This window comes from Argentina silus (assembly GCF_951799395.1).
Source record: "Argentina silus genome assembly, chromosome: 2".
NCBI lineage: Eukaryota > Metazoa > Chordata > Actinopteri > Argentiniformes > Argentinidae > Argentina > Argentina silus.
Window position 1 is genome coordinate 19,661,360 of NC_139656.1, and position 12,912 is coordinate 19,674,271.

The 12,912-nt window shown below is 44.7% G+C and overlaps 1 protein-coding gene across 1 annotated transcript in view; it reads right to left on the reverse strand.

Annotated features, from left to right (window-relative positions):
• piezo1 (piezo type mechanosensitive ion channel component 1 (Er blood group)) overlaps positions 1-12,912 on the reverse strand; it is a 64,950-nt gene that overhangs the window by 11,673 nt on the left and 40,365 nt on the right. The window contains exons 9-32 of the mRNA XM_083697429.1: positions 11,996-12,167; positions 11,430-11,552; positions 11,012-11,099; positions 10,698-10,807; positions 10,099-10,359; positions 9,567-9,672; positions 9,069-9,250; positions 8,245-8,393; positions 7,861-8,019; positions 7,526-7,632; positions 7,159-7,322; positions 6,788-6,964; positions 5,684-5,809; positions 5,163-5,363; positions 4,655-4,859; positions 4,374-4,478; positions 3,996-4,152; positions 3,400-3,643; positions 3,090-3,186; positions 2,769-2,934; positions 2,357-2,446; positions 2,108-2,187; positions 1,222-1,293; positions 785-885 (exon numbers count right to left, since the gene is read on the reverse strand). Of these exons, the coding sequence (XP_083553555.1) occupies positions 785-885; positions 1,222-1,293; positions 2,108-2,187; positions 2,357-2,446; positions 2,769-2,934; positions 3,090-3,186; positions 3,400-3,643; positions 3,996-4,152; positions 4,374-4,478; positions 4,655-4,859; positions 5,163-5,363; positions 5,684-5,809; positions 6,788-6,964; positions 7,159-7,322; positions 7,526-7,632; positions 7,861-8,019; positions 8,245-8,393; positions 9,069-9,250; positions 9,567-9,672; positions 10,099-10,359; positions 10,698-10,807; positions 11,012-11,099; positions 11,430-11,552; positions 11,996-12,167 (3,442 nt within the window). The remainder of the gene's footprint in view (positions 1-784; positions 886-1,221; positions 1,294-2,107; positions 2,188-2,356; positions 2,447-2,768; positions 2,935-3,089; positions 3,187-3,399; positions 3,644-3,995; positions 4,153-4,373; positions 4,479-4,654; positions 4,860-5,162; positions 5,364-5,683; positions 5,810-6,787; positions 6,965-7,158; positions 7,323-7,525; positions 7,633-7,860; positions 8,020-8,244; positions 8,394-9,068; positions 9,251-9,566; positions 9,673-10,098; positions 10,360-10,697; positions 10,808-11,011; positions 11,100-11,429; positions 11,553-11,995; positions 12,168-12,912) is intronic.

A 12,912-nucleotide genomic window follows, 5' to 3' on the forward strand; every position in this document is an offset into this window, starting at 1 on the left:
TGAGTGCAATAGTAGTGTCAGCCTGGGGTGGGATATAGACAGCAGTAATGATAACAGACGAGAATTCCTGTTCTAGATAGAAGGAGAAGGGTCTGCATTTTAACATCATGTACTCCAGGTCGGGGGAACACAGGGTTGAGAGTGTCTCTACATCAGCACACCAGTTGTTGTTGAACATGAAGCACATCCCTCCCCTCTTGTGCTTACCTGAGTCTATTGTACGGTCCTGAGGATGAATTGAATAGACATCCTGTTGAATTGTTGTGTTGGGTATCAATGGGGAGAGCCAGGATACGGTGAAGATAAGAACAATGCAATCCCTTATGTCCCGTTGGAAAGTTATCCTCCCTCTAAGTTTGTCCAACTTATTGGACATTGGCAAGGAGAATGCTCAGAAGGTGAGGACAGGTCTCACAGTGTCTCAGCCTTACTAGAACTAGAACTCCTGCTCTCCTCCCTCTCTGCCATTTGCGTTCCGACTTGCTGAGCAATATTTGTAGTGTATTGGTGGTGAGCAGTATATTGGGATCCAGATGCGTTGGATCATAGTTATGGTAAGTAGAAATCTATATAATGTCCAAAAGTGCTCATAAGAAATATTAGCAGAAATGTTCTGCACAAAATAGTAACAATTACCACCAAAATAAATAGCAAATAGCAAAGTTAAGCAGCAGCTGACTGAACAGCGGCCATCCATGGAGCCATCTTGAATCTATTAGCTATGAGATTCTGTCAGAGATGTGCTTGTGTGTGCTTGTGTGTAACTATTTGTAGGTGACCTCACCTGACAGGCGGTTTGTTTCTGAGGCTTCTGTTCCTCTGATTGGAAGTCCTCATCTTCCTCACTGTCAGACTCAAACAGGTAATATTCCCCAGAATGCAACACTGCAGGGGCAAAGATGGAACACAGTGTATCAAAGCTGAGATCACAGGGAAACCTCAACAAGATCACATCAATCTAAAAAAAACAAGAACAAAAATGGTGACATCTATATATGGGGTCAAGGCAAGTGTTTTGAGGACATTCAATACAACCAAGTTGAACCAACCCAATCCGAGGTACTGAATATGAAGTACATCTTGTATACAGACTGAGAGCACTTGAAATCTATGAAGACATTTTTTGCATTTGGGACATATACTGTGGAAACTAGGAGAGACATGAATAGAGGCAGGTGGAAGAGTGAGTGAGAGGGATGTAGGGAGGGATATGGATCAAACCTGTAGCATGGTCGAGCCACGGCCGGTGCCATTTCTTTTTCTGCTTGGAGGTCTTCTTATCCTTCTTGGGCCCTGTGAGGGGAAATGGATGACCTCAGTCTTTAAAAACAACCAATGTGTGTAGCAATGGGTTGATGTTGAAGGAATCTGAATCACAGGAATTGGTCCTGTGAATGGATGTCTGTCTTGACCTCTTATTGAACTTCTAATCATACTATTTGTATGATTCATACACTTTGTTGTGACCAACTACGTCTTAAAATGTATGCAAGAGAAGTTTTAAACAAGGTTTATGTCCCTCATGCTCTGGAACAAGTAATACTGGCTGTGTAACAGGTTATTAAGTAGAAGAGCCTTGTATGTCGGGAGCTATGTTTTGAGAACATGAGATAGGTGGGGAATCTAGACAATGATGGCCCCGGGGGAAGATACAAGTGTCACGGGACTAGTTATCTGTCCTCTCCACGCACATGTTTTAGAAGGTCTTTTCAGTATATAACAAATTAATGAAGTTTTCATCAGAGAATCTTTGGGAACTGTGGCTTCCAGTAAACAACTATTCTATTTCACCTGGGGTATGTTGTTGCTCTCTCCTTTTTCTGTTTTGCTTTCTGTTAATTGTATATTACTAGAACATTGATTGAATTTTGAATGAATGATAATAAATTATTAATTTAATTTATCCCAATTAATGTAACATTGGTATCTGTCTCACATTTTTTATTTTGAGTAAAAAAGTGGATTCCTACAATGTTGACTACTTCTAGTGAATTGCCAAACCATGAATAGGATGATTTACAGTGCGACAGTGAGAGCATACAGTAGGCCCAGACCAAAGCTTAATGGAGAGTGATGGAGTGGAGGGGGGACATGTGAGTAGGCCTACCTGACGACTGCTCATCCTTGGAGCCCGACGCTCGACGGCCCTCTTTGTACTTCTGCTGTTTAGAGCGGATCCGTTCCATCCTGAAAAGGGCAGATGTGGTATGTTGGTGTCATGATGACGTCTGCTAACATTATACATATTGAGAGGGAGTTTATTGGCCCATTCAGTCATATAGGCTATGCTATTCATGAGTCTTTCATTGACAGTTAGAATGTAAGTTGAGAGCACAGCACATTCATGGTTACTCACGATCTCTTGAGCTGGGAGAGGGACTTCTTCTCGGTCTGCTGGTGGAACTTCATGTTCTTGACCATGCTGGCTCTGAACAGCTCAAAGCCCCTGTCAGACAACAGTGTTTAACATGACTTTAACATGACAACACAATGGGGCATGCATACAGTACTAATGATCTATTTTTTTATTTATTAATTTATCTATATACAGCACTACTTATTTCATGAATCACTCAATGAATTAATGTATTCAACATGGACCATGTACAATCAAAACATCATACAGTAAACTGTCACCATATTTAGCTTTACAGCTAAAACATCCGCTGCCAGGATAGGACAGCTTGTTTGAGCTTTGTAGTGTTATTAGGGTATGAGTGTGGTTCTCTAAGTGCCCTGCGAGGATAATGTAGAGGGCCAGTGCTCACCGGGAGGCTTGGCGGGCCGAGGCCTGCAGGTCAGCTGTCACATGGAGGAAGTAGCAGCTGAGGAAGACTCTCCTCTGCAGCAGGAGGAAGAAAAAGCAGATACTGTCCCAGATGATCCCTGCCTCCTCCACGGGCAGAGTACACGCCTTATCACCCATTGTCTTAGCTGTGAGAGAGACACAGACAGACAGACAGACAGACAGACAGACAGACAGACAGACAGACAGACAGACATATTTTTGATTATCTCTTAATGCTTAGATCAATAACTTCAGTGTTGTTCTGCCAAACTGGAGGCTGACACAGGTGCTCAGTACTCACGGTCATAGTAGCCCTTGACTGTGCAGACCAGACTGAAGAGCTGAATGACCCAACAGAAGCCATTCTGCATCTCCTCCACAAACACACAGGCCAGGATCTAAGGAAATAGCACACACTAGGACTCTGACACACACACCTTTTGACAATACACTATTCTGTCCTGTTTGATGATACAGTTGGAAATAGGTATTCTTAAACTATACTGTTTTGTTTTATATTGTATTGTATGTATTATATTGTGTGTTTGTGTCCGAACCCAAGAGGAGCCCTGATGGACTAAACTGAACTTAATGTCTGGTTATCCACTCACAGACAGCATGTTCTTAGAGATGATGACAGCTACGTTATACATGATGAGGCAGTCCCACAGCACCAGGCGTGTCCGCGAGGGCTTGATCAGCAGCTTCGTACCGAAGAGCAGGAAGAAGAAGCAGGCCATCAGGTAGCCCAGGCCAAACACACTGATCCTGGTTGCCCCCGTCACAAACACCACTGACAGCACAAACCAGAACATGAGGCGGAACACCAGCACCTTGACCATGTCCAGATAACACCTGGTGGCAGAGGGGTAGAGGTGGGGGTGGTGGTGGGGGTGGGAGTTTGATACAGGGATGATGAGGTTAGTTCTACTGTAGGGGTCCAGTCATTCCTGGGGTTGACACAACACTAGGTGTTAGTACCTGTAATTCATGAGATTAGTTCGGGAAACCTGGTTGGTTCTAGGCGTCAGTTCTACTGTAGGTATTTAGTCTTACCTGGTTAGTTCTAGGTGTCAGTTCTACTGTTGGTGTTTAGTCTTAATTGGTTAGTAGTCCAGTCTTACCTGCAGTTGATAAAGTTAGCTTTCGGTGTCTAATCATTTTAGTACCTGCAGTTGACAAGCTTTATTTAGGTGTCCAATCATACCTGCAGTTTATAAAGTTGGGGGCGGGGTTGAAGGGTCGTCCGTCCATAGGGTTGGGGTCGTCTGTATTCTCCCCAGCCAGCACCATCCAGTCCTCCCTCTTCTCATCCTCAAACACCTTCCACTGCTGCGAGGCACACATCAGGAGAACGAAGTCCGCTATAGACACAAGAAACAGAGATTATCATCATACTCAAACATAAGTAGTAAGTAACTTCATTATCAAACCACTAATGAACCATGTTGGTGTAGGCCCTGTTGTGCCCTGCTTTTGTGTGTGTGTCAGTGTGTGTGTGTGTGTGTGTGTGTGTGTGTGTGTGTGTGTGTGTGTGTGTTTCCATCTTTGAAATATCAGGGCTCAGATGGGGGTGCGGACTCACCAATGAGGTTCTTGGAGTTGGGGATGGTGTAAAAGTCTGGTAGGTAAATCCACTTGATGAGAGCAGAGTTGATCATGACGGGGGTGTTCCAACGCCAGGGGTAGTCTAAAGAGACAGAAAGACACAAACAAGTTGAAGTGCTTACCATATTGCTTATACCTATCGAATCCTTCCAGATCTACAGTAGTGCCTATGGGGTAAGAGGAGGGGTAAGGGCCCATTTTGAGCTCAGCATATAACTAGACTGTCTGTTTCGAGATAGATGGTGACAACACACTCACCTATACAGAGTGCAGGGGGTATGCCCACACACAGGAAGTACTGGTATATCATAAAGATGGCCAGGAACAGGCAGTACTTAGGCCAGATCTGGGCAATGGCTGCCCGTCGCCGTCGCACCACGATGGCAACCAGCCAACAGCCATGGATTATAACCAGGAAATTCATCCTTTGGCCAATCACATTCACCGTCATCAGGAAGCAGATCTTTGAATGATAAAATATGACAGGAATCCACAAAAGAAGGAACGGAATACATGCAAAGGATCTTGAATAGCAGACCTGGGTCAAAAATAGTATTTGTTTTGTTTCAATTACTTCAGGTGTGCTTGATTTAGCTTGCCCAGCATGTTGGTCGGGCAGGATTCACACTTTTGGGAGTATTCCATTGGTTCCATTACACTGAGCAAGGGAAATTAAGCTCACCTTAAGTAAAAAATCACATTTCAACCGAGGCCTGTTGAACAGCAGCCTAAACAATGACGTTGCTTGACATTGTGAGAAGCTTACCTCCAGGCCAAACTTGTAGAAGCTGTAGTTAAGCAGGTACTTGATGCAGGTCAGCAGGCCCTGGTCCACAGTGTCTCTGGTGGCCTCGGGGAAGATGGCGGGGATGGGGGGAGGGGACCTCTGCTGCTGTCGGTAGTGGTGCGCCTGGTGGCGGTACACGGTGGCCTCGAACACCAGCAGCAGCAGCACCAGCAGGTGGTTCTGAAATAGTACCAGACAGGCCTCAATGAGCTGGAACTCATTATTGTGTTCTTACTCACATTCATATTCATATGAAAAACTTCAACAAACCACACTACGTCATATCCGTACACACATACAGTTCAAAACATGTTCATTTAAGACAAATTCTGAAAGGAATAAACAATATACCTAGATTAATCTGTGCTGTCCAATCTCTTTATTTTTAGTTCTGATTATCAAAATAAGTAAGTGATACTTCTTCAAAATCATAATTGTCAGATTGATAAAAGGGTCACTTTGAGAGAGGTCCGTAGCCCTGGGCGGGACGCAGATTTTACCTTGCTATAGCCCAGCGCAGTGGCATCTTTCCTGAAGCCGAACCAGTTAGCTGGGTCCACAGGCTCTTTGTAGAGAGTGGAGTTCAGGATCTCCTTTTCACCCAGGTTAGTTTCATTGGCCATGGGCTAGAGAGAGACAGAGAGAGACAGTAAGAGAGAGTGAGAGAGCGAGAGAGAGAAACTCATAGACCATGGGGTCTAGACATCTCTTCCATTAAATAAACTCATTAGGAAAATGAGGTCATAATGTTGAGGTAAATACTGGTGCTATTCTGCTGAGATGCAGCTAGAATGTTTACACATCACAGAAAAAGTAAACAAAAGGCTGTTTTCTTCTAAACAACGATAAAGCCAGAGACTAAACACGTCAACAGAATTCACATGCCAATTTGCTTGTAATTATCACCAAACTATTAGAGCCACACCAGGGGTAATTTTGGCATAATGCGTACTCAGCAGAATTGGGATGGGAGTGTGTGAAAGCCATCAATATGAAAGACAAGCTCTGCATGCTTTCATCTTTAACCAACTGTGTGTGTGTGTGTGTGTGTGTGTGTGTGTGTGTGTGTGTGTGTGTGTATGGACTGTAAAACTTATTTTAGTAGCCTGGGCGTTTATTTGCTTTTACCACAAAGTGCACCCGGCACGTATTGGAGACAGGCTATTATTGGAGACCGGTGGTTATTATTTTCAACCCCCGCCACTGTTGCCAAACTGCTGCTCAAACCCACAATATGACAGAGCTGAATATATACCATACTGAACAAATATCCAACAACAATATATCAGCATTATTATTTTACAGTAAATCAAAGTCAAAATCTTCTTTGATAGATTTGATAATTTATTATCGGTTCCATACTAAGCTACCGCTGTCAAATTAAAATACATATCGGTAATGTTGCAACGGTTGCCCAGAATCAAATGCGTCGCTTTAATCATCAGCTATCAACAAAGAATACATAGCAGTAAACTATTTATTTTGACCCGGTATGTACTAGGGACCGGCGCTTATTTGCTTTAATGTTATGTGTGGCCCGGCTATTATTGGAGGAGTTTGTTGGAGATTTTACAGTATGTATGTATGTGTGTGTGTTGTCTCACCAGAGTGCAGTTGTTGGAGTACTCAATGGGGTTGACAATGCTGAGCTGGTAGAGCATCTTGCAGACAATGATGACACAGACCCAGACGGTGGAGAGACAGGAGGCCATGTGACGGAAGCGGGAATAGGGCATAGCAAACGCCCACAGCACCACTAGAACCAGGTTCATCACTGATGGCTGGAGGACAGAGAGATAGAGAGAGAGAGAGAGAGAGAGAGAGAGAGAGAGAGAGAGAGAGAGAGAGAGAGAGAGAAAGAGAAAGAAGAAATGGAGAGAGGAATAAAAAGCACATTTGAGTTTCAATTCCTTTAGTTGACAACAGATGTGAACAGAGTGGACCGGTGTCAGATGACTGCGGGCAGCCTACTGACCTCTCCTAGTGACACCCAGACCACGAAGAAGGCCACTGTTTTGAGGATGTGCAGCTCCAGCACCCTCCAGATGAACACCTGCACCCAGGTCAGGATGTCCGAGAACTTCCTGCACAGGACCAGCAGCCTGTCCATCACCAGTCCCCACTTACTGGGCATCATTTCTACACAGCAGATACAGACAGACAGACAGACAGACAGACAGACAGACAGACAGACAGACAGACAGACAGACAGACAGACAGACACACAGACAGACATACAGACAGACAGACGGACAGAGAGAGACAGGTGGATATCATTACAAACGTGACATTCATAGAGTAGGAGGGAATCCCTACTAAAGCCTCAACACTACAATACCCACCTTCATCCTCTGATTCATCATCCTCCAGATCTGTCACAAGATCATCCTCTTCAAATCCCACCCCATCAGTGCAGCGAACGACTTCTGACTTGTGGCTGCTTCTCTTCCTGAGAAGGGCAAGAATACAAAAAGGCTATAGGGGAATGCATTGTACCTGTGTCTTATATAGCACTGAGATGTCCAGAGTAGCATGCCTGTGTCTGGTACACAGACCTATCTCAAATACATATACTTTCAAATACTTGAGTAGTGCTTGATTTAGTTTACCTGGTGAAATAGACCAAACATGAAAACCCCAAGGAAAATCAGGTGCATGTAGGTTTATGTATACATGCCTGTGGATAGGTGTGACGTGGTCCAGGTCTGTGATCCTCATGAAGGGTCTGTGGAAGTAGTGCAGCTGCAGGATACAGGCCAGCAGGAAAAAGCCTGGGATCAGGATGCTGGTGAACAGTTCAGACAGCTTGAACGTCTCCAGCCCGATATCAGCCAGCCTGCAGGGGGCAAGAGCACAGGACTCAACACAAGTTTACAAGACTTTTTTTTACCTATGCTGTCATATCTTGTTCTATCTATCTTGTTCTATCTATCTATCTATCTATCTATCTATCTATCTATCTATATATATATATACACAGTATCTACTTGTAGCTAATCATTACATTTGATATTAAAGTGTTTCTTTGTCAAGGCCACACAGAGAGAGAGGAGGAACCTACTGTTCTTCCGTGAAGCCAGTGAAGTTCTTCCAGTAAGCAGGGAAGTCCTCAAACTGGAAGGTGTAGATGGTGATGAGGACCAGCATGGTGTAGGCCACCACCAGCCACCAGAAGGCCTTCAGCAGCCTCCTCCACAGCGAGTAGTACACCTAGGGGACAGGGACACACAGACACAGTCACAGGCTGGACATACAGTGCAGTAGGAGGGGACAGTCAATGCCATTTTCAGACCTGAAATAGTCTCAACGATTGGTAATGTAGACCCAGCTATAGGTCTCAACCCCAAGTGAATGGAAAAGGTAAGAAACAAATACAAATCATATGGTGCTTATTTTTTTTCTATTCATTTTGGATGAAGGCATATAGCTGTACTCATCTTGACAATAGAATACTTTTGACAGACTTTGGAGGGAACTGTCCCATTTACCCTAAACTATAAAGCATTTTAGTTTCCCCCTTTATGACTCTGGGCTATCTGATCAGCTGAACCAGTTAAGTGTGTAACAGGTAAACCACTAGGGATTCATTTTAGTCTTAATCTGGTGTCCCTCCCCTTGTCTTAACCTGGTTTCCTCCCCTTGTCTCCTTTGACTTATTTGTCGATATGGAAAAACTAGACCGGGAAAAGCATCTGGTAGGCATCCACCATATTGCTTTAACCTATTCCGTGTTTTCCTGGATCAGCACAGACGAAAGGGAGGAGACAAGGACAGGAAGCAATTTCTAGATTATTGAGACACTGACGACAGAATTGAATAGAAAATTGAATTGAAAAATTGAATTGAAAAATTGAATTGGAAATGAATTGGTAGCTAACTGTATACCTGGTAGAGACACATGCAGAGCAGGAACAGGAGCATGTAGACAATCTTGTAGCCCACCAGCTTGCCTGCAAAGCTGACCATGATGAACATGCCTCCGCATACATAGATCCAGTACTTGGCGTAGCAGCTCATCACCATGGCACCCAGAACCTTGAGAACCGACTCGTTCCTTCCACTCTCCTCTGTGGAACCGTGGAGTAGAGAACCTCATAAATAACCCTACTGAATGACAACTGACGACACTTCCATACTGCCAGGTTCACATGTTCCCCAGTGGGAGAGGATGTTGTTGCATGACCACATCACACGCTAGGTAACTTCATAACACACTTGCTTTAAAGGGGCAATCTGGGATCTATTTTTGGACTTTTAAATTAATGCTATATAGCAATTTATTATTGAAGAATATGACTTATAAATGCCTCATGAATTTAGTTCAATTGTCTTAGCCCATCAGTATACGTAAAAGGGTAAAGCACTGAAAGCGGCATCTCTCACCTCCAGTGGTAACCTCCTGCAGTGGAGCGGCCATACTTCTCTTCTTGCTGAAGTTGTCCTTCACTGACTGACGCAGGAGCAGCCAGAAGGTCAGAGTGAACAGCAGCTGAGGGGATACACAAAACAGGTGGGTGGGGGGGGGCATTCATCATCAATCCTTACATTTAAGAGAGTTACAGCTTTAAATCATTATGAAAAGTTTGAGCATGTACTGTTAAGTACTGTGTGTAAGAGAAGGCTATGTTTTACGCATAAAAGATTTGTTGAGTGGGTGAGCTCATGCAGTAAATTACGTCAGGGAGATGTTTATTACAGCACTGGATTCTCTAGCATATAAACTATTTTACCATGTACTGTATATCTCTAGTAGGAGATTGAAGAGTATGCATTGACATTTCCCAGAGCCCCTTCCCTGTGTTGACCTTGTCCCCTCAACCCCACGTTTACTACCACCACCCTCCTCTACCCACCCCGCTCTCCACCCCACTCCTCCATCCTCCCCCCGCCCCTCCTCCCCTCTCCCCCTCCTCACCATGGCCCCCAGGCGCAGGCAGGGGTACTGAGCACGGTCCAGGCCCAGCTGCCGGAGGCTCATGGTGCCCACGTGCGCGGGCAGCTCCGTCCGCAGCTCCATGGCCCACACGTACTGCAGGCCACAGAGCGCCAGGCCGTAGAGCAGGATGAAGGGCGAGCAGAGCATGGCAAAGTGGCGGCGCGCCCGCAGCATCCAGATCAGGCATGCCCACAGCAGCAGCACGAAGGTCAGCCAGCTGTGGTAGGTGATGCTCCACACCTGTGGGAAGCCAGATCACATGACAGAGGAAGCTTCAAGTTTCCAGGTGAAGTTTCAAGTTGATTTGATTTTTGAAGTTAGTTTTATGTAGAATCACAACACACTTTACAAACAAAAGAGGATACAAATACGAGTTATCAAGATAATCAGTGACGAGTGTATTTTTCCTCACTGTAGCTGTACTGTATGTCTGACAACTACTGAGACTAGAAAACACCTCTCAGAAAACGTGTACTACAGCCCAACTTGAATGACAAGAACAAGAGTAAAGAGCAAATGAGTTAAACACACTTTATAGACACAGAGTGCTGAGTGGAATGGGAGGATGTCAATAATACCATCATGGCAATGAGGGCGCACACGTAGCTCTGCTGCATGACCACTCTGCCCAGGATGAAGAGAGGGTTGTCCCCGTGCTGTCCACCAGGGGCACTAGTGAGCCCTGGGTCTAGAAAACACACACAAACAACAATGTCACTAAAACTATATGGGATGAATTTCTCAGAAAGCTTCATAGCGCTAATCACACATTTTTGTAAAAGGTGGTAAACACTATTCACGATAAAAAAGGTTAACGGCGTATACCTGCATTTACCCTCCACTTCGTCAATGATTGCACTCCTACTGACTGTAAATACAACAAATAACTTACCCAAGTCCTTCCCTAGGTCCTGCTGACTGGAATCATCAGTGACCGGATGTCTGCTGCTCTCTGACTCCCCCATAGAGAGAAGCATGTGCTGAAACACATATACAGTGCAACTTTACAAACAACAATACACTGGAATGCAATACACCTTTACAAAACAACTGCAACCTAAAAAAGATAATACACCCTCGGAAGATAATTATATGAGTAACATTTTAGAATGGTGTCTTTAGGCTGAGTATTGCATTGCACAGCATGAGGTGTGTACAGCATGTTTTTGAGGTGTGTGCAAGATTACTCTGGTGTTCAGCAAGATCTTGGGGTGTAAACAGCATGGTATTGAGGTGTACCGCATGGGAACAGGTGTGTGCACTGTATGTATGGTGCAAGTGTTTTCCGCTGTCGGGGGTACCATGCCCACCTCTGTGTCGTCCTCACTGCTCTGTCTCTGAGAGGCTCTGTTTTGGAGCTCCACCTCCTCTCCTTCTCCTCCTCCTCCTCCTCTAGCCTCTGTCCCTGTGACCAGCTGGGCCTTCTTATCCCCCTTTCCAAGAAGGAGAGAAAACACGTCAGAGATGTAGTCAGTAAGGTGAAACGTTCAGAATGTTGCAGATAGAAAGGTCTTTTATAGAGCTGCCATGACACCCTCAGCCACATGACAGACATACTTGACCAGATCTATACAAATCTCAATCCAGACAGATTATAGTTCACTCTAAAATCAAATTCCTGTGATTAACCACATATCTCTACTCCAGTCAATACACAGATACATGTTTAAAGACCATATTCTGGTTATTTAGGAATTTGCAGCAGTCATTAATTTGACCCCATCCACTTCTACAGGCAAGCAGTTTAGCATTTCCCAATATAATGGAGGTAGATAGGTTCCAATTTGTGGCTGCTGCAAGTTCACAATCCCTTTAACAAATTACGGCATGATGCAACATTCAGCCAAAAGGGAATGTTGGTTGGTCTCACAAGTACCTTGTTAGCTGAACTATGGTTGCCCATCTTCAGAACGGTCGCCACGGTAATGTAGAGGAGAAGCAGGATCCCAGGGTTGACATACACCGGCCAATCATGCTCCTTGTTGAGGATGAGGTCATAAGAGGAGGAGCAGTTGGCAGGTTTGATGATATCTTTGAGGCCAAAGAGCCTGAGGGTTGAGAAGGGGGTGAGGGCAGAAATTAGTTTTAAGACTTGCAAGAGTCTTCGGTTGCAGCCTCTGTAACCGAAGTGGGATTCTAACCAAGGTCTCCCGCATGGAAGATCACTAAGGTAAAGCTCATTAAGGTAAAGCTTACGCGTTATCTCTGGAAACTAAGTTATGACTTACTAACTCTGGTCTCAGGCTTAGGTTACTCATCACGTAAACACGGCCACTAAATCACCAAAAACTCGAGTCAGACTGAATAATCTTAGTCTTGTTTCACTACCCTAAATATCAGCCCAGATGGTGAAACTATTACTCGAATCACACTGCGGAGCCAAATCAAGGTGAGCCTCCACCATAACTGCTGAAACAGTGCTGGAGAATGCGAAAAGCAAATATCTGAGCCAGTACATTGTGATTTGGGTCGGCCCTGTAATGTGTGACCGCCAAAAAGTGAGGTGAAGCAAAATTCAATCTGGTTCCAGGATAATGGAGTTGAGTTGATGAGGCTACATTTCTCTGAAAAATGTCAGGCTGTGATCTACAGCTCATCGTACACCTAATCCTGAATTTCACCCTGACTTGACACCCATCGATCATGGTCACAGTGACAGGCGAAAGGTCAGATTAGATTTGTGGGCCGGGAGGTATGTTGCATCCTGGCACTGTCCTCCAGTGTTGATGGCTGATGATGGCAAAGAGCCAGTCAGAAGTGGAGAGAGAGAGAGAGAAAGAGAGAGAGAGAGAG